The sequence below is a fragment of the Chaetura pelagica genome, unplaced genomic scaffold (assembly GCF_000747805.2).
Source record: "Chaetura pelagica isolate M959 unplaced genomic scaffold, ChaPel_1.0 scaffold17, whole genome shotgun sequence".
Classification (NCBI taxonomy): domain Eukaryota; kingdom Metazoa; phylum Chordata; class Aves; order Apodiformes; family Apodidae; genus Chaetura; species Chaetura pelagica.
In genome coordinates, this window is record NW_009970726.1 from 10229103 (window position 1) to 10256124 (window position 27022).

General features: G+C 38.7%; 1 protein-coding gene across 2 annotated transcripts in view; it reads right to left on the reverse strand.

Moving 5' to 3' along the window:
• Positions 1 to 847: 847 nt before the first annotated feature.
• Positions 848 to 27022, reverse strand: part of ZMYND11 (zinc finger, MYND-type containing 11) — a 65832-nt gene continuing 39657 nt past the window's right edge. The window contains exons 4-14 of one of the 2 annotated variants that reach the window (XM_010007005.1): positions 20590 to 20667; positions 20102 to 20194; positions 18570 to 18657; positions 17064 to 17119; positions 16302 to 16379; positions 15642 to 15760; positions 13582 to 13789; positions 11637 to 11705; positions 9494 to 9766; positions 8205 to 8390; positions 848 to 3009 (exon numbers count right to left, since the gene is read on the reverse strand). In XM_010007005.1, the coding sequence (XP_010005307.1) occupies positions 2887 to 3009; positions 8205 to 8390; positions 9494 to 9766; positions 11637 to 11705; positions 13582 to 13789; positions 15642 to 15760; positions 16302 to 16379; positions 17064 to 17119; positions 18570 to 18657; positions 20102 to 20194; positions 20590 to 20667 (1371 nt within the window). In that variant the 3' untranslated portion in view covers positions 848 to 2886. The remainder of the gene's footprint in view (positions 3010 to 8204; positions 8391 to 9493; positions 9767 to 11636; positions 11706 to 13581; positions 13790 to 15641; positions 15761 to 16301; positions 16380 to 17063; positions 17120 to 18569; positions 18658 to 20101; positions 20195 to 20589; positions 20668 to 27022) is intronic. The other variant, XM_010007006.1, reaches the window with a different exon arrangement.

Below are 27022 nucleotides of genomic sequence, written 5' to 3' on the forward strand. Positions count from 1 at the left end.
TTCAAGAGTTAATGAGAGCGACTGTTGCACAGTGCTGGGTTGGTAAATGCTGTCACAGTCCAGGCTGGAGCTGAGTTGAGAGAGTCCCCTCAGTCCCTCCTGATAAAATTATTTTATTAATGATATATATAATGGGCACAGGCTCAGGAGTGGCAACCAGTTTAGGGAAGAGGCAGAATGGGGCCACTGGTGAGGGGAAGCACACGGGGAAGGGGATCTGTGAGCCCACGCTGGCTGCCAGCAGCGCAGGCCCTGGCATCAAAACCAGCACACGAGGGATGCAGCTTCCAGAGACTGCTGGCTCAGAACGTGCTGAAAAGGGTCACTTTTGGTGCCAAGAGCCATGTTAAATGCTCAAGCCCTGCCAGCCCACCTCAGGTCAGAAGCAAGATCCCCACAAGTTCAGGCACAGCTCCCTCATCCACTGCCTCAGTCTTTCTAGGTAAGGACAAATACAAATAGCAGTCTCATGCACGGCCACCCAAGGGTGTGAGCACAACTGGCCAAAAAGGATTCTATGATTCTATGAAAATCAACACAGACACTTTCAGTGTTTGTTTTTTGTGGTTTTTTTTAAATACATTTATTAACCAATGTTAACACATTAAATGACTCTATATATTGCTAGTCAGAGCAGCTTACAAAATGCCAGAATGCATCATAAACTGGACAGCCACAATGAATAATTACAATGTGCATAGTGGCTAAGCTCAACACTTTAATATAGCTTTATGATTTGCAGAAAAATTAATTTTAAATCATGATTCCTAAAACAATCAATTGTAATTTTACCTAAAACTTATACAAAACCAGGCCACAATCTTTTTTTTTTTTTCATTTTGTTGTTTTTTTTTTCTTTTTTTTTTTCTTTAAAACACACAGTTTTCACACTGTAGTAACTTGGAAATGTGCAACCGTGTCAACAGAGACAAAAAAGCCAAAGTAACACGAATCTTACTTTCATGCAGCTATCAGTTAAATATTACATATTCTGGAATGATTTTACACCAAAAATATTTCCACGATAACTTGCTTTCATAGGGGTGGATCGAAGTTTTGGAACTTGTAAAGTAATCGAACAAGATTGATTTTTAGTTGTGAAGTGTTTTACAGTCACAACACAGAGGCGACAAAAGTTAATTACACATTAATCAGGCAATAATGTAGCTGTGGTAATACAAGTTACCATCTTCTTACTATTTTCCCAATCAACTTGCCACTTAATTTCTGCAACACTTTGGGCATTATTTGGCAGTATCTAGTCAATTAACTTATATCACCACTGTAAGTAAAAAAAATTAGGATTTCAGTGGTAGTTCACAGAAGTCTTAGTTATATTTTCATCTTTACAATGACCCTGACAAATCCTAGAGAAAACTTTTTTAAAGGCTTTCCTCCTGATTCTTCAGCTTCCATCGTTCCATCATGTAATTGCTTTCAATAAATATCAAAGATCTAAATAAATATTTACAAATTATTCCTCTAACTTCTTAAAAAATAGCTGGATGGTTAATGGGCATACGACTCAGTCTAAGACCAGTCTTTGAAAAAAAACCTAAAATGTGGAGAGACTTGAAAAGAAAAGCTATTTCAGTCAGTTTTACATCTATTTAAAAAATGTCTCTGAACATGGATGCAATTCATATATCTATATATAAAACAAACAAAAAAAGAAATAATTTCTCAACTATCGATCCATTCCTATTGGTAATGCTTCTTAATCCAGACATTCCGCAAAATACAGACTTTTTACAAATCACGGCATCTTTAATACAAGAAAATTAACATGCATTATTCTTCATTCTGAGTACAGTGATGGAGCTCATTAATAGGCAATGACCCATTACTACAAACATAACGGCTTCTGTGAAACTTAAGTGCTTTTTTTTCTCCTTTTATTATCAAGTTACAATGGACCAGGTGACACCAGATCATAGGCAGTCAAATGACATTGGATTGGGGAGACTGAAGCAGGGGGGGAGGGAGGGGTGGGCGCAGTAAAGAAATTTGTATGCCTCATCATTTCATGTGTGAATAAAGGTAGTTGGGTGTTTTGGGTTTTTTTGTTGGCTTTTTTTTTTTTTTGCTTTTCTTATTCTTGTTACAAGCACTCATGTTAGGACAAAGATGAAATGTGCAAACTTCAAAATTTAAATATTCATTTTTTCTCTAAGATCCAGCTCAGTAAAAGATTACCCCAGTTCCCTGTGATTTTAAACTACAAGATCAAAGCTAATATTTTGTTATAAAAGTTATATATTGAAAAGAAATAATGAAAATAAAACACAGTTGGGAAATATTTAAGAAAAAATACGCAGGACTAGCACCTGCTGTGTCAACCCTGTTCCCTAAATTCAATCATGTACCCACTGGTATAACCAATAGATAATGCCTTTAAACAGTAAAATTAAGCTGAACAAAACCAGCTCAAGAAGGTTAAGAAATAAATGTTACAACAAGGTAGTATGCTTCTCTTTTCTGAAACAGTTCTATACTTCTTACATTCAGATCTAGTTTTTAAATGTTCCTTTTGTTAAACTTGTATGACTTTTTATTTTGAGATCTGCTGTTTTTTAAAGATTAAAATCTCTGTAAAACCTAAAAATGTTTTAAAATTTGCTGAAAATGCAACAAATCCTCTAGTTTAAAATTATTTAAAGTAACCTCCTCCCACAGATGTTAAATTCATTTTGCGGAAAACATTTTGGAGGAGCATTAAACGGAAAGATTGAAATTACTGTGCAAAATTTCTTTTACGAAAAGTGTTTAAAGGCTGGTGCAAAATGGGAAGCAAATTCTAAACAATTTTGGCTTCTTGGAAACAAAAACCGCTGTGTCTGAGAATAGCAATCATCGGGGTGGTTTTCCAGGGGAGGAATAACTCTTTCATCTTTTTCTGCGGCAGGTACGTTTGTGTTCAGCATGCCAGTGCTCCTGCTGACACTTGATGGAGCAGTAGGAAGTGTTCCAGCAGCAGTGGTACATGGCCTCTTCTTCACAGTTGTAGCACTGGAGAGAACAAACGAGAGGAGATTACCACCCTGGCAGGATCCCTCCTTCCCAGCGCACGAGTGTTCTCACCTGTTCATGGATGCACCAGCACGTGCAGAGCAATACTTCTCTTTTATGTACATGTGGGGCATCCAAAGGCAGCAGGGCATTTTTCACACGTGCTGAGTAAAGCAGCAACCTTCAGCTAATCTGCACAGTGCTTTCATATTTTCTGGAGTCTGGATTATTGTTTTTGAAAAAATAATCTCTTACTTAAGAAAACTCATTTCCCAGGGCAGTGGACAGACATTTTTCAGCCACAAAGTACAGGAAACGTCTTCTTCCCCATGTTTGTTTAATAGAACCCTGATCTATGTCTTAAAAACTACAATAAATCAACAGGCCCTTCTGGCATGAAAAGTTACTGTGCAAGCTTGAAAATCAGCATTTCTGAGGTTTCTTTACAAGCCTGACCTGCTGTGTGGTTGCTGGGGAAGATCATTTTTGGGCTAGGAAAATCTCAAAAGTCACAACTGGAACCTCACTGGAGAAGAGAATAATTCATGACCAAGTGGTAGGTCTGCAAGGAGGCTACTGTCAGTGGGTTTTGCTGACAGACAGTGCTGCAATCTTGTGAAAGGAAAACCTCATGCTATGTCAGTGCTACTGGGAATAGCAATAAAGTGTCTTTTCCTTCAAATCTTCCAGAAACCAGAGAAGGCCTGTTGTACACAGGATGGCAATGTGGGCTCTCGCACTTTGTCCTGGCTGCCAGGACTGCACAAAGCTCCTCAAATAAAGAGATGCTTGCACAGCCTGTGACTTCAGCAGAAATGCTTGCTTCTGAGGAGTGCCTCAGCAAGGAGGATTTCTACCTTGGTACACACAGAACATCCCCACTTGACTGGTAGCTGGAAGAATTACCTGGAAAATAACCCTGTGGCCTCTGAGGAACTAAAAAAAGGGAATAATTATGCTGGTCAACACTATAGGTGGTCAACAAGGAGTTATGGCACCCAGACAGGCAATGTGCCCTGTCTCTAGGTGGTTTTATACCCCTTCAGGTCTTGCTGCAAAAGCATTAACTACCATTCTGACAGAATCCTATGAAGTAGGATGGCATTGCTGCTCAAGCCACTTATACTCAAAGCCCTTGAAAGCCAGGTCCTGATGACCTCAGATTTGTCTTTCTGAATTTGGTCCGCTCAAAATCAGAGAGTATCTCTACAAAACCAGTCTGGAATGCTTACTGCATGATGGTGAACAGAGAGATATCACACAGGCTGTGCAGGCTGCTATCAAACCACAGGGTAACACAATTTACTGGTTATGTCCTGCCTAGCTACAGCATTGTTAATAAAACAAAATTACAAAGAAAACAAGCCCAACTGCCTTAAAACGAAACAGAACCACAACAATCCTACACACTACAACAAGACAGTTCCCAGAAAACCAACACTGACATTGGTTAAACTGCTATTTATTTACATCTGTAATAAAGGGACTGCCCTAGCTTCATGAGAAGGGAACGTCTCCAGTTTGTTTATAACTTAGCTCGAGGGAAATTTATTTGTAGGAACGTCTGCAAACAAGTGTCCTCTCAAGAGCTGTTTTCCTGTTTTTTCATGTTGCTGGCTGTCTACAAGCCTGTGGGAACCATTAGGATCATCTGCTGTAAAGGTGCAGGGAACAGCTGTGCCTCTCCATTACATACAGCATGGGCCTCAGCCCAGAGACCAGCTTCACATCTGCTTGCTCAGAGAGATCAAAAAAGCTAAAACGGGAGATCTGTGTATCCTTTGCTTCCCTTTACATATGCTGGCCATAAGTATGGGATGTAAATCTCCACTTAAAAAAGGAAAATAGTGTCATCTAAGCTGGTACCAGAACATGTAGCAGTGAAGGCAAAAAGCCAGCTGGACTTAGGCTTTCTCTTTTCTTTGCATTTTCCTCTTTCTAAACATTATCAGTTGCTTGGGCTTTTTTTTCAGATAGTACATGTTACGGACAATGCTCATTCACTTGCAAACAACCTGTTTTCAAGTTAGAATAACTATAAATGTAAATTTAATTGAAAGAGACAGAAGTTAAAAATTAACTATAAAAGTGAACTATGCACCAATTTACATGAGGCTTACATGAAAATAAAAGAACTGGAAGAAACTGAAAAAGAAACATTATCAAGACCAGCACCCTAGCTTGTACTCTGGAGGCTGTCAAACTCCATAATCTCCTGATTGTTAACCTTGCCTTTACATTTCTTCCTTTCATTTGCTATTTACTTGAGGTATCTGTATTAAATCCAAATTTTCTGGAGGTATAAAAATGAGATTGGGTTAAGCCAAAGGGACTGTGATCAGTTAAAATCTTTATCTTTCTTTAACTTCAACGTTCTTTAACTATGTGTTAAGCTCCTGAGGACTGGGATCTTCTCACATGCCTGTATGCCACAAGCAAAACCATCTCTTAATCCTGACTGGATTTTTATGAGAAAAAGACAAATACAGCATGAATAATACCAGCTGTATTCCCAAGCCTAGACATCTGCATTACGCAAAACCAGAGGCCTCTGCTTCTAATTAAAAAGCAAAGCCACCAAAACTCATTTAGTATGTGTGTTAATTACATGAGATTTTGGTAAGGAGGTATCATTATTATAATAGCACTATACAAGAGCAATACTACACGCCAGGGACTGTCATTAGTACCACCGAAAGAAAAATCACTGGGGAGTTGGGTAATTGGACCAACTCCAGCTGCCTGAGGCTGTATGTTGGCAGGCAGATCCATCAGCTTCAATGCCAAGGTGTTTATCTGTACCCTCCCTCTCCTACCACATGCAAACCAGCTGCCTGTGTGATGCCTTTATTTAAGGTGGTGATTGACAGATAGTTCTGGAACCACTGAAATAGGCAAGATTGTCAAATGTTCTTTATATATTTAATTGTCTTGCTTGGAAAGAGACTTTATGTACATGATCATAAGATGCAGCGATGTGGTACCAGGGCACTCTCTGATTAGGCTAAAGGCACTTTGGAGCAGATGGAAGTAAGTCTTGGGAGTCTCTTTCATAAATTTTGCCTTCAAGAAAACCAAAAAGCAGGTACAGTTGAGTCCAGACTCACAACCAAGTTACTGTGATTGAGTTACTGCATATCAACTAAACAGTGGCAACAGTTCACATGTGCACTCAACTTACAACAGAAGGGAACTAATTTGATGTAGTTCTATAGTGGGCAAAGACAATTCAATTCCTTCTGAAGTGCCACAGGCAAAAGCATTCAGGCAGAATGGTGACTCATTAAACACAGTAATTTGATCAAGTCCAAAACCTTAAGAACTTCTTTGGTCTGCAGAGACAGGCAGACAGGGAGGAATTTTCTAACTCTCTGAGAGAGTCCCAAGCACTGCAGTATCATAACTCCCACGGCAAAATCTCTACTAGAACAGAAATGAAGACTCTACAGGAGCTCTGGCATTTGAAGTAATTCTCTTTACAAACAATAAACTCATGACTGTGATGGTCAGCAACCGATTGTCTCACCTTCGTATTTATTTCACTTTTCCACAGGGACCATCACTTAATCTGCACGAACAAGGACTAATGAGGCTGAACATAAACAAACAGCCCTGAACAGTGCAAGAGAAAGGGGAGCTTCAGGAGGAGGGCTGGCAGTGCCCGGGGGCAGGGGCAGTGGCAGATGCAGTGGCAGTGGCAGGTGCAGTGGCAGTGGCAGTGGCAGGGGCAGGGGCAGGTGCAGGGGCAGTGGCAGGGGCAGGTGCAGTGGCAGTGGCAGGTGCAGGGGCAGTGGCACGGTGGTGGTCCCTCACCGCTCAGATCTTGTGCCACCTTGTGGCAACGCACCTGCACGCTGCTCAGCCGCATCTGCCAACATCAACGCTCAAAAGGAGGCGGTCAGAAAATCTTGTACCCACCCCTCCTGCACGTTACAGACAGCTACTGCAGCGCCTCGTGATTCCTGAACCAGTGCCTTTCATTTCCCTGCTCTATGAAAACGAGCAAAGGAACAGCAAAGTTTGTGTGTGTGCCAGGCCCACTGCTCCTCAGCGTAACAGCTTCCACCCACCTGTGCTACAGGCTAACAGCACAGCATTGCAGCACTTGCCATGTCTGAGTAGATGCTGTACAGCCATGTGGGAGAACACACTTCTGGCTTGAAAAGAAAACAGAAGGCGCAAAACAAGAAGAGGGAAAAGCTTGCAGCATGTAATAGAACAGTAAGCTAGATGGCTGTTTCACTTTTCTAAAGGGCATACTTTTTTGTACGTAATGCTGCAGATTTGGGGTTAAGGACTGAGCAAGGGAGAGAAATATACTTCAGAAAGTCATGTCTTAAATAAAAATGAACATAAAAGAGCCTCAAAAAAAAAAGCTAGGAGAAGAAAAAAATACAATCAGAGAATGATTTGGATTGGAAGGGACCTTAAAAATCATCTAGTTCCACCCCCTTGCATGGGCAGGGACACCTCCCACTAGATCAGGTTGCTCAAAGTCCCATCCAACCTGGCCTTGAACACTTCCAGGAAAGGGGCATCCACAACTTCCCTGGGCAACCTGTGCTAGTGTCTCACCACCCTCACACTAAAGAATTTCTTTATAATGTCTAAGCTAAATCTACCCTCTTCTAGTTTAAAGACATTGTCCCTAGTCCTACCACTACACACTTTTGTAAAAAGCCCCTACCCAGCTTTCCTGTAGCCCCTTCAGGTATACGAAGGCCTCTACAAGGTCTCTCCAGAGCCTCTCTTCTCCAGGCTGAACAACCCCAACTCTCAGCCTGTCTAAGGCCAAAATAGTAACACTACCAGCATTATTAGCAGGGGAATATAAACGGATGCAGCCAGATACTGTACCCTCTAGGGCCTTGAGATCAAAGGACTAATGCAAAACGACTTAACATGCAGTAAAACTGCATTTAGAAAAAGATAATTTTCATACTAGAATTTGATTGGACTCAAGAAGATGGCACTGTTAACACTCGTAATGAAGATAGAAAGCAATCAGAACTTTGAGTTGAAAGTTGAAGGTTATGAAAATTTGAAAGCAGTAATATGAAGGAGCAAACCTTATAGCCAACAGACCAATGAAGGAACAATGCAGTAAAAAGTAAGGAGAAAATAACCTTCAACTGGCCTGTAGTATTAATTATACATTTGCACTTACTGTCCTGTAATATCTTTTTGACACTTACCCACTGCTTCTTCTTGGTCTGAGAAATCAGCTGCTTGTGCTGTCCTGCTAGTTTCTTAATTTCTTCTAAAAATTCCTCTTTGCACTTCTCCTTCACTTGCTTACATTTTCTGTCCATCTCTCCTTGTGCATTGGCCACAGCCTTATTTACAGCCTGCCTTTTCTCTTCTTCCATCTCTGTACGCAGCTGCCATAAGAGAGTCAGCAAAACAAGTCAATGAACAACTGTTGGAATAAAGTATCTTCTTTAAACATCTACTGTTTAAACCTCTATTACTGGTGTGGATGGAGGTCACATAAGTAGAGATTTCTCCTATTTGGAGAACAAAAAGTTCTCTCCTTTAGAGTCATTAGAAAAATAATAATTCCATCCCATAAGAAACATTCCAAATAAAAATGTCCCCATATTTCTATTCTGCTAGGCATCTACATATATTTTATCAATGATTGATTTACAAATTTATTAATTTACCTTAGACAAAGATCTTCTCTTTTCCAAATCTACAACTGCATACAAATCTCCAGCAAGGGCACAATCGAAATACAAAATAGAACTTCCCTGAGTTCAGTAAGAGGTACCTATCAGTATTCATTGTCAGCGGGATTCCTTTGCCCTTGCTCAGTTATCTAAAAGTTTGGTGCCTTAACCTACAGGTTTAACACTTAAAACACCCTAGGTTCACTCCATAGTCCTTCACCCAGAAGGAAATTAATCTTGTCCTAAGCCATGTACTTAAGAGAGGTCAGACAATTAATCCTCTAAACTGTCTTACTCTCTCCAGCCAAAGCTGACCAGCTCAGGTTTACATATTGTATTTTAAACAGGTTATCATTAGATAAGAAAACTGAAACAAATTTCAGTGAATCTATTTAATGTTTAGGTCAGAAGATGGACAAAATAAGAATAATTTATGAATAGCATTGAAACACTTGACAATGGAGACACAGGCTTTGGAGATGGATACTCATGAATGAACAATTAGTTTAGTTTTTGGATCATAAACTGATTTTGCTGGACAAAAGGCTAAAAGGATAACTAGATCAGGCTAAAAGGCTAGAAGGATTGCTGGACAAAAGGATAAAAAAGGCCAGAATTTTCTGTTCAAACTAAGGTTTGTTGGTATAGAAATGGCCTAAAAAGCAATAATGAAGACCATTTTTATGTGGTCTCTTTGAAAAGGGGTTTTTTAATTAATTTTCTTAAGGGTGGATGTTACAAAACCAGAAAAGAATGTGAAAAAAATCTACACCCCACAAACCAGGGTGTAGGTGGTATTCAGCAAGGGTTACCTTTTCCACTGCCTCTCGCACAACTCGCTCAGTTTCTCTTTTGTGATCAGCTTTCATCCTGTCCTTGAAATCATTAAAGATTTTGGTGTATTTGTCATGGCACATGTTCTGACACACTCCATCATTACTGGTCTGGGTGCTCCGATGCAGCATTTTTGGAGAAGAGGCACTTAACTTCTTGGTCTGAGTTGAGACTGAAACTTTTTCAATAGGCTGGGGCATTGTGGGAATTTCCTGGCTTGAACTTACTGCTTCAGTTTCAGGTTCTGGCTCCTACAGAGGAAGAACAAACTTGTAAATCCAGATATCGAAATAGAACTGTGGAGAATAAATGTTACATGACTAATGTCAGCACAACTAATATGAAAGATGTCTGTTGAAGACCTTTAGTGCCAATGGGATCCCTGAGGACAAATAGCATGACAGGGGGTAGGTTGTTTGGTCAGGCTTTTCTGACTTCAGCTAGGAGCCCTCCAGAAAGAAGCACACATGTGGCATCAGTATGCCACACTCACCAGCCTTGATTCCCAAAAAGTACAACCAGCATCAGAGGCTTTGGATTACTAAAGAGTTGCTATAGATTTCCCCTGATACCATTCTCCCTGAAGAGACTGTAGCTGAGTGCTCAAGGTGCCTGAATTGTTATGGTAATCTCTGGGCTTACTCTAGCCCAGCAGGCCCCACTGGAGTCTATAAGATTCCACTGATTTCAGAGAACTTCTGCAAAGATTGACTAGTAGTTCAAAGGTGCTTTGAAGATGAAAAGCTAATGAGCGTCTAAGTCTTGCTTCCAATAATACAAAACTAGACTTGGATGACCACAGAAGCTTTCTGTAATTACACAATTACCAAGAAAGAAATCTCAGTTGCTGTACGTACTGTACTGAATTTAGGTGCCTGTGTTATTACACTCTAACACCCATTGCTCCTGCTCTTTAGAATGGATAGAAGTAATAACCCTGCAACTGTTATTGATATTAGAAGTGTCTTAAGACACAGATGAACAATACTTGATTGGTTGTTTTTGTTTCTTTTTTTTTTTTTTTTTTTTTTTCTTAAATTAGTTTTTAAAGCTCATTTAACAGTGTACAAAGTACACAGTCCTTGTAACACCAAACTTGCTCAGCAGTAGATCTGGTGCCTGTTTGTGTGATGGGACACTGTTCACACCAATCGAAAGGCTGAGTGTGTATTCCCTTTTGCAACCAATTAGTCTCTAATAGGTCACTCTGATTGACTTCTGGATCACTGATCAAATGTGAGCAGAACTAAGAAAGCTAATATTAAGACATAAATACATGAAACAAATTACAGCATTTGCCTGACAGAAAACACAATAAAAATGACAAGACATCCTAAACTGTAGTCTCTCTATCTTGTACTCAAATAGTCTTTGTGCCCCCAGGAACATGAGCAGCGTGTCACTGCCTCCATTGCTGAAGACACCTCCTGCAGTATCACACAATGGGGAGGCAGGTGCCCAGATATGAGGAGTGGCAGTGTCTGTATTTCAGGCACCAGGACCAACACACATAACTCTGGTGCTAAAATACCTGGATCCTCCTCTGTAAGGGAATCCCAAGTCCTCTTCTGAGGACTGTACATATTTGCAACTTTCTCATAGTGTTCAACATGCAGCTAAAACAAGGCCAGGAAAAAGTACTCAAAAGTTAGGACATAAGAGATTGATGGCTGTCTCAGTATCTGCCCCCTTGTGTACAAGCATAATAATACACTCCCTAGTTACATGCTCGTTTAGTGAGCAACTTGGATAAACAAGGAAGTTCTACGCACAAATGTGGATACGACATTTTATAAGCTTACATGGTTGATCATGCAAAGGATTTTCTAACTTCCGCTGTTTATAGACTTACTAACTAGCCTGAATTTGTCATAAAAAAAATAATAAATAAAAGTTGTAAGTTGATTGTTGATCCATTAATGATACAGAATTTTACCAAAATGACACCAATGACCAGCATGAGGGAGGTACAATTATATTTGTTAGCAAGGAGGATCAAGCTATGGGGCTGGAACTTCTAAGACTAATACCATAAAATCAGTACAAGTAGCAGAACTTGAAAAAGTGTCTATTAAAATTTCAGATTTTCTGTGCTTTGTTCTGGTAACAGAGGTTACTTACTTCTTTCTTGAGTTCCATGCTCTGGTTACGTCGTCCTTTCTTTGCTCGTGGTTCCTGAGTAACCTTCAGCTGTGAATGTTATGAAAAGCATATTGAATCATTCCAAAAAACCAGCTCCTAAAGGCATCAGCATCCACTGTAACATGACTAATGTACCTTTTATTTGTGATTATGTGCAACTATTTAATGTAGCAAATAGAAAGTTGAACATAGATCTTAAATGAGAAGTGCACATGATGAACTTTCCACACTATCACTGATGACTAGGATTGCACAAAAGAAAATGCATGAACAAGTTATAACATTCAATGGGTATTTGCTAAAGTACCCTTAACTATTATTTTCTTCATTTCACACAAAAATTCAAACACTTGTTTCTGGAATATTCTGATGTCCGTGCCCTGTAATTAGGCAGCAGATTCTGTTGGAAGCCAGAAAACAGCAATAATTATAAAAAGAAGGTATGTGTTTATATCCATATATAAAGACAGTAAGATTATCCAGACTTGCTATAATTGATTAGAACTCTATGCTTGAAGGGGTACAAAACTTCAGCTTCAAAAATAAAATTCCATCTCCAGCAATAGAAACAAGGGTGGTATCTAAGTGGATGGTGTATTATCTTACAACAGCTTACAGAAAAGTTCTTACTCCTGTCTTTGAAGAATCCAGTTCTAGCTAGTGCTAGTGACAGGATATTGCAGAGCACTTACTTTGATGGCTTCTCTTAAATTCTTGGATCTGGGAAACCAGTGCAGGTATAAGCATTAACCAAGTGAAAGATGAACGTTGGGGGTGGAACAGAAAATAACGCAAATTGACACTTCAAACCCTCTAAATGACACTTTTGAAAACCTGGGAAAATGCCACTCTTATATTTCATAAATATTATTTGTGACTGTTTTCCTGTTTCATCATACATTGTTGAATAACTGCATACATGACATAAAATAAAGAGGCTACAAAGGGTCAGCTAAGCAAACCAAGTTAAAAACCCCTAAACCACTTTGATAAGGAGCATCTATTTAAAGCAACATCCAGTTTTATAAGCTTGAAGTTTTCAGCTACAAATTGGATGGCAGACCAGTTTAACGTAAGGGGAAAGGAAGAGGGTCAAAACACACTGATGGTTTAAGTACAGCTTTAGAGAGAGGATAGAGGTTTTAAATGAGAAGATGTTGCCAGGGGAAAGGCTGCAAAAAATGCAGAAAAGCATCCTTCAAGCTATGAAAATCTTCCTACCAAATCAGTAATAGTGAATATATAACACCCTCTCAGACAATAAATGGCTAGCAAAGTTCAGCTGTGATAAGGAATTTCCATGTGGCAATGCAAAGGTTTGTATCCTGGCCCTTTGTCCTTTTCACCTTTGTTAAAGCCATATTGTTTTTGTTTTGTTTTGCAGAATTGTTTTTAATGACCTTAATCAGCTGCTGATCACTTGGTCCTCCAGCGCAACATTCACACCTAACTTTACTTGGACTTGCTGCAAATGTCATGGTTGCTGTTATTCAGGGATCTGTAGTGCAGAATACAGTCCAAAGTGAACATACTCCAGCTGTGAAAAGGCTAAGCAGCTACAGGGCTGTCCCTTGATGGGAGTCCAACAAGGCAGTGTTGCAGTCTATCTGATATCCATGACATTTAACTTGAACATTCCTGTATAACTTTAGAAATCTTGGTCTGTCTCACCAAGGTGCTGTAGGTGACAATTATGTCTTCCTCCCAGAGGTCATCCAAGAAACTGAGGAAAGAAGAAAACTCTATATTCTTGCTATTACAGAGCTACAAAACATAGGGAAAATAAGCCTTTAAACCCTCTTCTTACCACCACAAAACGGCAGTCAGAGAACAAGTCTAATTTAACTGCAAATTAGTTAAAAATATGTCGTCTTTGTAGCTTTTCATAAATTGCCCTGATTGCTAATGTTGTGGCAGCACTCACCTGCTCATTGCTGGTGGAAGAGATACTCGACTCTGCCTCCTCTTCCCCTTTATCCTCATTCTTTGATTTCCAGAATCTCCCTTCACGAAGAAAACGCTGGTGCAGTTCCAGCTCATCACAAGCCTTCTTCCACCCCATGCTGCGCTTCACATGCAGCCGATGGATGTTAACTGTGATATCCTGAATGTTTTCTGAGGGGATCCAGGCCCTTTGAAATATCCAGTAGACACAGGTTCAGAAAAATTAAATACAGAGGAAGGATCTTGACCCAAGAAACTGACTGCAAAAGCAGTTTTTCACTGTAGCTGATCACCGACAATTCCTTTTTTACTCAGAATTTTTGTACATGTAAAACATGTGAAAAAAACATGGACTGCATATCATTAGACGTTTGTGTTATTATGAGCATTTGTTAGCTGAGGCATGGGTGCTATGGCTGAAGCCACAAACATCTCCCAGCAGCAGTAACAGTCAAATCTCCTACCTGCTTTCTTGCTAAATGTGCTGGGTCAGACACAGAAACATCTTTACTGAAGGTTCACATGTTAATCTAATTTAGCCCTCGACCTCCTTGCTAAACCCATCAAGGAACGTACCAAATTATCACCTCAAATAGAGATACTTTGTAGTTCAGATCCCTGTCTATCAGGACTGAACTCATGTGGGGACTGTCATGCTCTTTTGGACTGAATTCAGGCCAGTGACTTGGTTCCAAATGTACTTCATTCTCTTAAATATTTTCAGAGACTGCTCATAGAGTTAGATGGGCAGCTCTTGACATTTTGAAAGGTTATACCAAGCAATACTGGACATTAAAGAAAAAGAGTAATTGCCATGCACTTCTACATAACAGAGTAAATACTGTAACTAATTAACAGATTCTCAATTCTTGCAATATAAATTCCATTTCAGTGAAGTGAAAGAAACAATACTAATCTACATCAACTAGGAATTTGGCCTTTCGTCCAAGTCCAGCACAGTGACCAAGCAATTGCACTCTACTAAAATGTATTTTGCCTTTTCTATCAGCATACTTTTAAGAAGTTGCAAGCACCTCATCCCACAAGTGTAATGTTACTTTATTAAGTAGTTGGAAGCTGTGTGAACTTAATGCTAAAACTACTAATGAGATGAACTGTATTTTCCTTTCACACGGACACAAAGTAAATCATTTTGTGGTTGAGACACAAATAAGGATCCTTTACCCACTTTATGCCTATTAGAAAATCGTGGTAGTTCACATAACAAATGAAAACATGTTATATACTGATATACTGTGCAAGTTACACTAAAAGCCATTTAAATAAAGAGCCTCATAAAATGCTGCTCCTGAATTGTCTAGGCCCTTTTCAGATGCACCAAAAAGATACCAACTTCCCAACAACCACGAATTACTTTGCAGATGTCTCATCTCCTCACATTATAGGCATGTAAATCAAACAGAAAGAAAAATAAATAAATCAGGACATCCACTGTAGTAATACTACTATAATGCTCCCCCAATGCTGAACAAACAATACAAGATAGAACTAAAAGGTGACCTCTACGAGTGAAGTTTCCAATGTAAAGAGTTAGTCTCTGAAATGGCAAACTGTCTCACAGCAGGAGCTCTGTCAATGGTCTAGCAGTGAGACAGAAACATTTGTGATGTATATTATGTTACTAAAATACAAAATTGCATTGTGCATGCTCAGAAGAGAAAATTGCACAAAGTCAGTAATACTGCTGGTAGTAAAAGTACATTTCTGTCCCATTTTCACCTTGGCCTGGATTAGCAGGCTGCTACTGATTTGAAAAAAAAATAGTTGACGTTCTCTTGCTTTGTTTAATTAAAATGGCATTAACTTATCCCTCTGGCAACTGTGGAAAGGGAATCTCTGAGCCATTTGGCAACTTTGGATGTATTAGACTGAGCTTTAAATTTTCTGAAACAATTATGGCAAAGTATTCAGTGTTTCTAATGTTGGCAACTAGCTGAGCCAGGATTTACAACATGATAGATGAGAGAAATCCTTTCAACTATTGTTTGTAAAAATCAGCACATGGAATTAATAAATTACCTTTGGTGGTGATGGCCAAAAAAGCGAACATCAACTTGATTGTCCTCTTTCTGCATGACTTTGGCTGGCCAAAATCCAAAGCCTTTCATTTTTGCCCAAACCAACTCATGATTAGGTATCTGGAAAAAATGTATTAATTATTGGATATGAAGAATTATATTGATACCTCCCACAAACATTTTTTTTTGTAATACTATGCTAGCATCTTAAGAATATAGTTGCTCTTTATATTTAGTTTGTTTTCATTTTTATCTTCTTACAATACATAATTTATTGCTAGATGTTTTGTATGGATGAAAGTAAAAAAAAATACAAAGCCTGAAAATGGTGTACCTGTCTATTGAAAACAGAGATCTTAAGCAGCCCAAAAATTAAACTTGTCTTTATAGCTTCATCCAGAAGCAGTTTTATTTCTATAAGCTCTTTATTTTCTTGTGACACTGTAGCAACTGGTTGATAACCAAATTTTATAACCTATATTTCTAATGCTTTGAACTTGAATCAACATTTTACTTGTGTAAGATACCTAGGCTTGCAGAGTCCTAAACAGGTTTTTGAAACAAACCTACTGAATTTGAATATTCAATGCATTAATGACACCAAAACTGCAGGCATTTGTAGAGAAAAGCAAGCAAATAAAAATCTGTGTCAGCAACATACACAAGGATAGCAGAACCAATTGTCAGGTCGTGCATTTGACAAATAGAAACAGTTCTTGCAAAGCTGCAGTTCATCCAGCTGAAAAACAAACAAAAAAAAGGTAAATGAGCCCAAAATTTCCTATTTATGTGACTTCAGTAACATCCCCTTCTCAAGTAGTACAATTTTTCAGCTCTGCTTGTTATTTTGCTGGAGTTACTTCTGTTTGTGCAAACTAAAGGTGTGAAACTGAGGTGAGCTGAGAGTGGATGAAGGACAAGGTGCAGAAACTTTATTCGTACTTTTGAAAGACAAGGCAGAGGGAGAAAGACTAGTACAATTCTTAGTGATTTATCAGAGCTAAAATGCACAGAATTTTAATTCATCAAATATTTAAAGTACATTCTGAAAGAAGTAATTCAACTGTACAAATGGAGAAATTTTGGCAGCTTTATTTTTTGGTCTCCTCTGAATGTTGAGAAATGTTTCACTGCCAATTACAGAATTTGGTAGGAATCTCACCTCAGGTTCAATTTAGAATAGCAAATACAATTATTTCTAGTCCAACTATGAATTACCAGATAATGTTCAAAACTGAAATTTGAATATTGGCGTTTTCTAAAAAAAAAATAAAGAAAAAGGAATTCTGAATCAACCATTAGAAATTTAGGGGAAAATTTAAAACAAACTTCATATCCTTCATTTATAAAATGAAGAATAATTTTTGTGGATTCTGAAATTAAAATTATCTTGTCTACATCTTGGTTGCTTGGTACTACTTACTTCATGACATGTGTCTTTGTAAAGCATCCTTGCTATGTCAGCTTGCTCACTGTCCGCTATGAATTAAAAAGAAAAGGTTTGAACAATCACAGTGTGATCCCCATGCTCACAAAGATTTGCAGCTGCCATTGCTTGACCTTCATGCTATAATTGTCTTGCTTGAAAATACAAAACATAATTTATTTTCTTACATAACCCCTCCATTAAAAAAATTCTAACCATCAGTTTTATCTTTGTTTTCTCTTTCATATTCTATGCAAAGTACTGTTGGGAACTTTTTCGCTGAACAATACATGTACACATCTGCGGACCAGCAGCAGGGAAACAGGGTTGCTCTCAATACAGATCCAGTTTCTTTGCTAGTGTCTTAACGACACACCTCAATTGTTCAAAAACTGCTATCACCACTTGACAGGAACTCAGGTACAATCACAGAAGAATTTCTGCTCAGAGTAGTGCTCCACAGACTATCTATCACTGTGTGCTTCCCTTCACACCTGTGTATTTCTCGATTGGCAAATCTCTCCCTAAATATAATTTTCTGCTGGATCTTCTGGTGCCACAAATAGACTGGCCTCACCCTCCTCCCAGTTTCCCTGATGATGGTGGTGTTTTTCCACTTTCAGACTGTCCCACCATATCACAGAATTATAGAATCATAGAATCATTAAGGTTGGAAGGGACCTTCAAGATCATCAAGTTCCAACCCCCCTACCACTAGACCACATTGCACAAAACCTCATCCAATCTGGCCTTAAAAACCTCCAGGCATGGGGCATCAACAACCTCCCTGGGCAACCTATTCCAGTTCCTCACCACCCTTATAGTGAAGAATTTCTTCCTAATATCTAACCTAAATCTCCCCTCTCTCAGTTTAAAACCATTACCCCTTGTCCTATCACTATCTTCTCTGATGAAGAGCCCCTCCCCAGCTTTCCTGTAGGCCCCTTTCAAGTACTGGAAGGCCAAAATAAGGTCCCCCTGGAGCCTCCTCCAGGCTCAGTCATTCGTTACCTTCCCAGGGGTTGGCAGCTTCTCTGATGGCTGTACCTCCACACACTGCACCAGCAGGACACCTCTACTGTGGATATGGCTATATTTGCTGTCACAATATGACAGCAGATAGTGCTCAGAAGAGAAAAATATGTGTTTATAGTACATGTTTCTGCTGAGACAGCACATCAGAGATCAGACCTCTTTCTACCCTACAGCAACATATGTGTACCGGCAGAAATCTGCAGTATGACTTACAACTTGGGCTGCAGAAGAAACAGGATGGCAAAAGTGCACTAACAGGTTTAGCCAGAGAGGATTAAAATAGTTGTGTAGTAAGTGGGCCAGAAAGACTCTGCAAAGTCCTCTTGCAGCTTACTTTGATTTTTCAGGGCTCTCAAATTACCTCATCCACTTTTAAGATTATCTAATAGCAAATTCAATCCTGAACTTGTGAGTTTCCTACAGATAAAGATAAATCAAATAAAGCAAGCAGTAACTGTAGTACTTTACCTCCATAGAAAATGACTGTGTTGTGTAGAAGTAGCTGAGCATCTGCTTTGAACTCCTCATAACTCCTGTACTTTCCTTCATTTACCTTCTACACAAAAGAAAGCATGAAACTGTGAAAAAAACTGTTAAAATGCTGGACCTGTTTTATGCAGAGAAGCTTTCACAGAACTACATTATGCAACACAGATCAGACACTGCTTTTCCTGCATGCAGAAGGAATATTTACAACTCTTTGAGTTGGTTTGTTAGTACCTGAACACAGGGTGCATTGGTCCCTTTATACAATGTCCAGGAGTAAACCAGGTGCTTTAATACTTGACTTTTAAGCTTTTAAGTTTTAAAAAAAATCTCTTGGTATAACAAGGTAAACCTGGAGTAGCTTCATTGTAAGATGTGGCCCAGAATATTTCTTCAAATGAAAATAAATTTCTGACATGAAGATTTTGTACCTTAAAATACCAGCTAGTTTCAAATCAATGTTAACTGCCTTTATACTTCCAGGATCTTCACTTGACAGTCAGTGTTTTCTGATGAAGGCTGTTTGTTTTTGTCTTCCAAACTTGTAACAAATGCTTACATGGAGCCATGTCTAGTAAGGAATGTAGCGTTTTCAGTTGTGTTCTGTCAAGACCACCTATGAGTATTCCAGTTAACAAACAAAACATCATCCATTTCTAGGATGTTATCAAGCCCAAAAAACCTTCTGTGGAAGCAGGTGAACATGACATAATGAAAGGAAGGCCTGACCTACTTTCAGGCTCAACCAGTGTTGCCAGTACTTCAAGCCAGCCAGTAAAGTCAGTCTCCAAAACTGCCAATGAAATTATTGTTTATCCATATGTTTCAATAACAATATTAAACCAAAGGCTTTTCATATCTATGGTTGTAAAAGGTAATATATATTACAGCAGTGCATAGCAATCCAGTTGCAGCAATGAATAAAGATGGATAAGCTGCTTATTTTGGTCATATGCAGTTGATTTACATGAGTCACAACCAGACCTTTGCTTCAGAAAAAAAGGACAGTGTATTTACCAGCATTTTATTTTTGGAACAATTAATGCAAAACATTTGTTTTAAGTGAGTCTTGTTTTTTGGTTCTTTATGAATCATCTAGATGTTGATAAAGTTGCCACCTACATAAGGCTTTAATGACTAAAACTGGAATATGGTCAAAAACACTAGGGCAGAAATGCAAATGTGGGCACTCAAGTCCATATTCAGTGTCTTAGAGAAAGGGTACTTTCTCTGAAGATTTCAGCTACCTATAGCTCTTAGGAAAAACTTGGTAAAAAAGGAATTGAGGATACTCTATGTTTCATGTTTAGGCACCACTCAAAATGGTTTTACTCGGTTACCTATTTATGAGGAAAAGTCTGAAATTTTAAGCTCCCATATCGAATGCTGGATACAATACTGAAATACTGATCACAAGGAGAATGAAAAGGATTAGTGCTTTAGTCTTGAAGGTTTATCTTCACTTTTAAAAGACATCATGAACAGTGTGGAAGTTAGAAAGCAAGTCACTCTACCTCCTGTATAGTGGGAACATCAACAGCTGAGTGTACCAGCCTTCTATACATTGGGTGTTTGTTGTCCTTCCCTTTCTTGTTTAGATCTATAGCCTGAAAGGACCATAAGACAATGTAAGTTATTGCATTTAGAACCTGCTTAAAACACACACACAAAAGAGATTAAAAAAATCCAATATTTTGGAATATTTCAGGTGGGGAATAAACAAGGCCAAACTGTAGGTCCAAAATCTGGCAGATGACACGTGTCCCAAACCATTCCAGAGGAGCCACAGGCCCACGGCATAAACTGCTCCTGCCAGAATGATACAAATCTGAGCAATGAGACATGGTAGGTATGTGTTCAAACACACACATTGCTTACGACAGAGGAAATAAAATGACACCCTCTGTAGCCCTCCTCCCTGCACAGTCACACATAGCCAAACCAAATGCATCCTCTGCAGTTCTACCCAACACTTTGATGAGCTTCCCTGTTTCAGACTCACCCGTTCCTTCATACGAGAGACTATGAATCGCAGGTATGTGCTCATTTCTTGTTTGCTTGTGTTTTTCTTCTTGATACTCTGTCAAAAGAAAAATAGGATCGTATTATTATTTTAAACTAGACTTCAAAATTCAACCAATAAAAATTTTTTCTGCATCACAATATTATTTGAAAAAGGTAACTAAATCATGTCTCACACAATTTTTTAGGGAAAATATTTTCTGGGAAATTAGTAATAGTAACACGTTACAACAACTATGTATATTGCTTTGAATTACGTCTGGGCTGAGGACTTCAATTACAGAAGAGTTATAGGCTTTATTTCTACTCATGCTCATAATTCTTTGTCAAAACCTCTCATGCAAAAAAGTGTCTAATTAGAATAAAGCAATGAAGAAAGGCATTTTAGGGAGCAGTTTAAAATTTATTTAATGGTCTTTTTATTACCAAGGCATTAATATTTTCAGTAAAATAAGAAATTATTTTTAAAATAATATCCTGTACCATCTACTAATTATGTGCTTACTAGGCAAAATGACATCGTCTAGGAGGAAGTCAAACAGGCTCTAGCCAGTAAAAACTCCACCCACTTCTTACTGCTTGAGAAACACAGCAGTTGTTAGTTTTTGTGGTTCTTTCTTCAAAAAATCTAATCCAGATTCTGAACATAGACTTCTTTGTTTTAGCCTTCAGGATCCAGTTTTTCCCACTCATCTTAGGCTACTATAGAGACTTATCCCTGCCGTTTCAAGTCAATCCCGGCTAGTGAGAAGCACTGCACATAGAAAATCCACTGCTAAGGAGAAGGTGGCTTCTGCAAATGCCTGGTGGGCTCCTACAAACCAGCCTTTCCAATCCCAAGTCACATCAGCTGTGCACAGCTCTGCATGGCCTTACAACAGCTGTCTGGAAAGTGCTATTTCCTCCTTGTTCTTCCCTACAGTTGCTCTCCAAAACAAAAGCACAGTGAAACAACAATGGGGGTTCCAGCTTTATTATCCTGAAGTGATATCTAACTGCTCACATCTTTTGCAAAAATGTTTATTCCTCCTCACTGGGTACCAAGGTAAGTTCTTCCCTTCTCATGCCTCACATCACCACGGTATGCAAACTGCGTGGACCCAGCTGGGTGAACTACATTTGCATCTTCAAATTTTTATGGTCTTTAGCAAGATCCACATAATTGTGCAGGTGGCTGTTGCTTAGCAAACACAAGAAAAAAGAGAATCCATGTCCTAACAGGTAGTTAAAAGAGGCATAAAGCTTATGAACCATTAATCACTAGAATTCCGCTATTTTTTACGTCATTACTTATATATGACTCTGAACATATAGAGGGAGTAGGCACATTGAGTACAGAGCAACTAGTTTTACTTGTTTACTTGGCAAGAGTATAAGTTACATGTTAGTGCCAAAAAAAATGTTAGGATTTGATTGTGTCTCCTCTGCTTGTATTCCTCCTGCAAGACACTGAAGACACTGAAAATCACAGGCCAGCTACAAGAAGTGTGCAACCTGTACACCTCAGGATGGTACTTACTACCTCCTTCTTAAATCAAAATTGTACACATCACTACCAATGAATGTGTTTGTTTGTTTGATTAATAGTATGCATAGAATCATTACAAACTGTGCTGAAATGCCAGTTCAATCATGAACCTATAGAAATACTACAGTATGCACAACAACAACTACAGCTTTTTCCTGACAGGCACCCACTATTGGGTAAAACTCACTATTGTGCAAAGGGCCAGCACCAGGTCTTTCTAACACTTTCAGTGCTTTTAGGCATTAATTTTGAAATATTAATGGCTTCCAGACCTTCCTTCCAAACCCTGGAATGAGACAGAATTTGACCCTGTGCTCTATATCTGAATCACCTTCTGCATATTCATGTTTTACACTTTGTGTTGTGAGAACGTGAATGCTGCAGGAATTCAATTCACCTGTTCAGTTTTTCACTAACATTGCTACTGCAAATGCAAATCGAAATGTGCAGGAAATTACCTGCATTAGGAAATGTTGCTGTCATTTTGTCACTTTAGGCAATGGAGTGTTGTATGCTTGCATAACAACAAAATACAACATAACACAGCATTTTAAAAGACTGAGACTTATTAGGACACAATAGAATTCTCTTGCATTGACCAGTCCTCTACACCTCTTTTTCTGACATGATTCTGAATTCATCATCCTTTGAAAGTGTTTCAGAATTCATGTGAACCATTTTTCATGCCCTGCTGGGCAAGACAGTTTGTAAGAGACTGTGTTAAGATACATGGTTTACAGTCTTCTCCTTCAGATCATAAGAAAAGGTAGCTGGCTTTATATTGTTATTGATGTCAGCAATTAATATCATCTTAAGCACCAATGAAAATTATATAATTAACTTGACAATTCAGGCAAACTTGAATTTCTCTACTTTTCCTTCAGTTTCCTACATTGATTTATTTAAAGTAGAATTTGATCTCCAGGTTCCTTTACTAAATATTGAAAGGTAATGAATTTAGGGAATCAGAGCCTAAGAGCCAGCAAAATGTCTTTCTATGGCAAGGTTGCTCACTCTTTGCAGCAAGCAAGTTAAAATCCAACCACTTCATTCAGTTTTCAGCAAAGATTATCCCACTATGAGGTACCACTCACAATTTTTTTTAAGCTATAATGGATAAATACGTAACTTTTAAATAAAAACTCCCCTTGATTATGCATTTTTAAGACTTCTAGTGTTCACAGAGAAGTCAACTTAGAGCCACTAGCAGATGGGGGTATGTTTTCCATAAAATCTACCTATATTGCTCTGACTCAAGAAAATATACCCACTTTCAGGTCCCTTAATAGCCAGAGTGATATAAAAGCAAGTATACATAAAAATTAGTGTTGTTTTTTTTTTTTTTTTTAAATAAAACAATGATGGGGGCTTGTGAATCTGTAACAGCAGCAAGATCTGCTGTGTATCTTTTCCCACAGTCAGATCTACTAAGATGCACTACTGCAAACCTGGCTTAAGTACAAGTTTATTTCAAGGACACTGTTTCATTCAATCCAGCCCCAAAAGATTATCAGGGTTTTTATACTCGAAGATTTCCTATTTGTAGAATATATTAACTTAATATATGATTGTATTTAGGTCTGGCAGCGATGTAGTTAATTATTTTCATAACAGTTCCTATATTGTTGTTGTTTAGATTTGTGACCAAAACAAGTTGATAACACACTGATGTTTTATCTCTTGCTGAACAGTGTTTGCACAGTGTCAAGGTCTTCAGGCAGATGACCTGAACTAACCACAGAGATATTACATGCCATCTAACATCATGCTCAGCAGTGGAAAGGGAGAGGTGGGAGTTTAAGGATATTAGCCTTCTTTTGCTTGGGAACTGGCTGGGCACTGGTCTACCCACAGAAAGTGGTGAGTGATTGCCTTTGCATGACTGGTTTTATTTTGCTTTCTTTCTCTCTTCTTCCATTTCTTCACTTATTAAACAATTTTTATCTCAACCCAAAAGTCTTCTTGCTCTCACTCATCCTTTTGTCTTCCTCTGTCCCACTGGGAGTTGGGGAGAAGTGAGAGAGTGGCTGCCTACTGAGGTTAACTCACACCAAGGATGATTCCTAAGTCACACCAGTGTTGAGAGGAACCTGCAACCTTTCTGCTTTGAATCATGGTAAACTAAAAGGCTTGGTCAGGCATTCACATTACATAGGGGATGTAGGAGTGAAGTAATACACTTCACAATAGCAATCTTTATGCAAAAGATCAATGAGATCTGATAGGTGGAAGGCCAAGGCTGTACCCTAACTTTGCTTGCGTGTGCAGAAAATACTTCACATATGCCTTATTCTCTGCAGCACATCTGTTTCTTAGAAGCTAGTACCTGAAGGTTGGATTTACATTGCTTTTTTAATTCAGTATTCCGGATTAATAATACTGATTAGCTGTTAACGAGGGTAGCAAGATATTGCATTGTGCAGGTGTGACTTATTTACCAATTCTGCCATGCTTACAGTGAAGGAATTCACCACAAGACTTTATGAAGCACACGAGGTTAGCAGCAGCCAGGGGTACTGCCAAGAAACACTCCCTTCTGCAGTAGCACTGTTTGCAATAGAAGCGACTATCCTCTGCACCCTGAGTTAGCATGTAGCTCCCAAATTCCAGGGCAACAGTGGTCACTATGCTGCTGTTGCTGCAGTCTTTCAGTTGAAGAGAAAAAAATAGACAAATTTTAAGAAATTAAAGGGTTTAGTGCCAGTTAAAGTGTCTAGCTATAAGAATTCCAACTGCAACTTCTCCATGTAAAGAGGTTTCTCTGTAATCTCCCATTAATGAATATATTTTTTCCCTTCCTCCCTCAACTGTCATGTGTAGACACACATCAAAGAGCTTCATTTCAGTTCGGTGATGGATTAGATGAAGACTGCTCAATGACAGATGCAAGTTTCTAAGGCACCAGTTCCATTTTCAGAAGCAATTCAAATTTCCAGGAGTGTATCTGCAGAGGGGAACTATGTGTAAGTCTAACATACATTCACCACTGCCATTTAGAAATTCCTTGCTCTACCTATGGGCACTTGGATTTTTTCAGGGCTTAAATTTCCAGAGGAATTTGGTGCTACATGTGGAGTGCTGTACTGCTCTGCTGCCGTCTCAAACTCACAACCCTCAGGTACTCAGGTTTTCAGTAGCATTAAGAAAGGTATCCAGGTACTCAGGATGGGTCTCAGGGCAACCAGTAGGCCATATGCCCTAAGCAGCATACAGAAAAGCCATCTGCATGAGCAGAATCTGTTTCTTTGAAGACTATATACAGTTAAACTGGACTTCTCAAGGCATTAGGTGCTTCTGGAAATGTTACAGCTGAGTTCATAAATTGGTTTGTAGTTATATGGTGCATTGAGCACATTCTGAGAAGGAGCATCATACAAATTAAATATGCCTTTACATGCACAGAGAAGGTGCAAGGAGGCTCTAAGGGGAAGCTTCCCAGTTATCACACTGCTATGGACAAATTCTTATACACTTTATCAAATATGCTCTGTGCAGGTGCCTGGTTCTGCCTGATTTACTCAAGGGTGCTGCAGCTGCATGGAGAGTGGGAGGGAGCTGCTGAGCACTAACACCTCCCCAGGTGTGGGCTCTGTGCACTGAACCATGCAGTACTAATACTGGTCCTATATTGGGACTTCCCTTCAGCCACCAATCCAGGGCTATTATTGGTGTGATTATGCCAAACCCTGTTTATAGAATATGTTTCATCATACAGTTATCTAACAAACTTCTACCAGAACACCCCATGAAGAACAGAGCCATATTCTTCCTTTCTTCTTAACCCTCTTGACTGGCAGTTAGTACCTAAAACCCCCTGATCTAAGTACATGAGTTACTTCACTTAAGTAACCTTCATCTTTCTGTGCTTCTAACTTCCTACTTTTTGTCATTCTCACTTGTCAAATTATGTCTAAAGTTGATTGTGAACTGCATGATGGTGTATTTTTATGTACCCTATGAAATGCTTAGGTAAGTGCTAGAACTCGGAAATAGCCTATTTATAGAATACCCACCATCAGTACAGATTTAATATCTTTAGCTCTACAATTTACTTTACTCTCATTTAAATATATATATATAAATTAGAAATATAAAAACAGCCACTATGATAGGTAAATTGGCTATAATTCCTTGCAAAGCAAATGCATGGAAGATCAATCTGATCAGATAATTATAAAAAATTTAGGGCTCGAATTAAACCATATGAATAATTATCTCTTTTTGTTTAATTTATCAAAGTCTACTTCTCTGGGACAAAATATGTGTCACCATGCATAATTCTGCCTTTTTACAAAATTATTTTAAATTTTGAATTTTTTAAAAAAAGGAATAAGAATAGTTGGCTACCCCAATATGTGATTAATATTCTCCTATCCAGGTTTTTTGAATATATGTATTTTCCACTCCCAAGAAACCATTAGTATTTTTAAAATACTTCCTGTAGTTTTAAGACAGAAAATTAACAGCTGGAGAAAATTAACTTTAGCTGGAGAAAACAAAGCTACAAGTTTCTTGCATCCTTCAGAGATCAAGTTGACTAGCCTTGTCTTGAATGGACCATTTCAGTAGTGGGGAATGTAATCTCCAAGTTCATTTGACATTGAATCTTCCTCTGGTGACCTGTCTACCAGAAATTTTGCTGATAATACCAATTTATTTCACTTAAGACAATGATTAGTCAGCAGTCAGGGAAAATTTTCAATCACTGCAATGTGGTTTGAATTGAACTTTGTTTGACTCTTGACTCCTGCTGAGAATTACGTAGGGTACAAAATATTCTGATTGGTACTGTCAAGTTGTTGTTTTTTGTTTTTTGTTTTTAAAAGCCAGGAATTGGACACTCTTGCTTATGGATGCAGTGGAGAAAAACCAGCAGAAGGGAAAG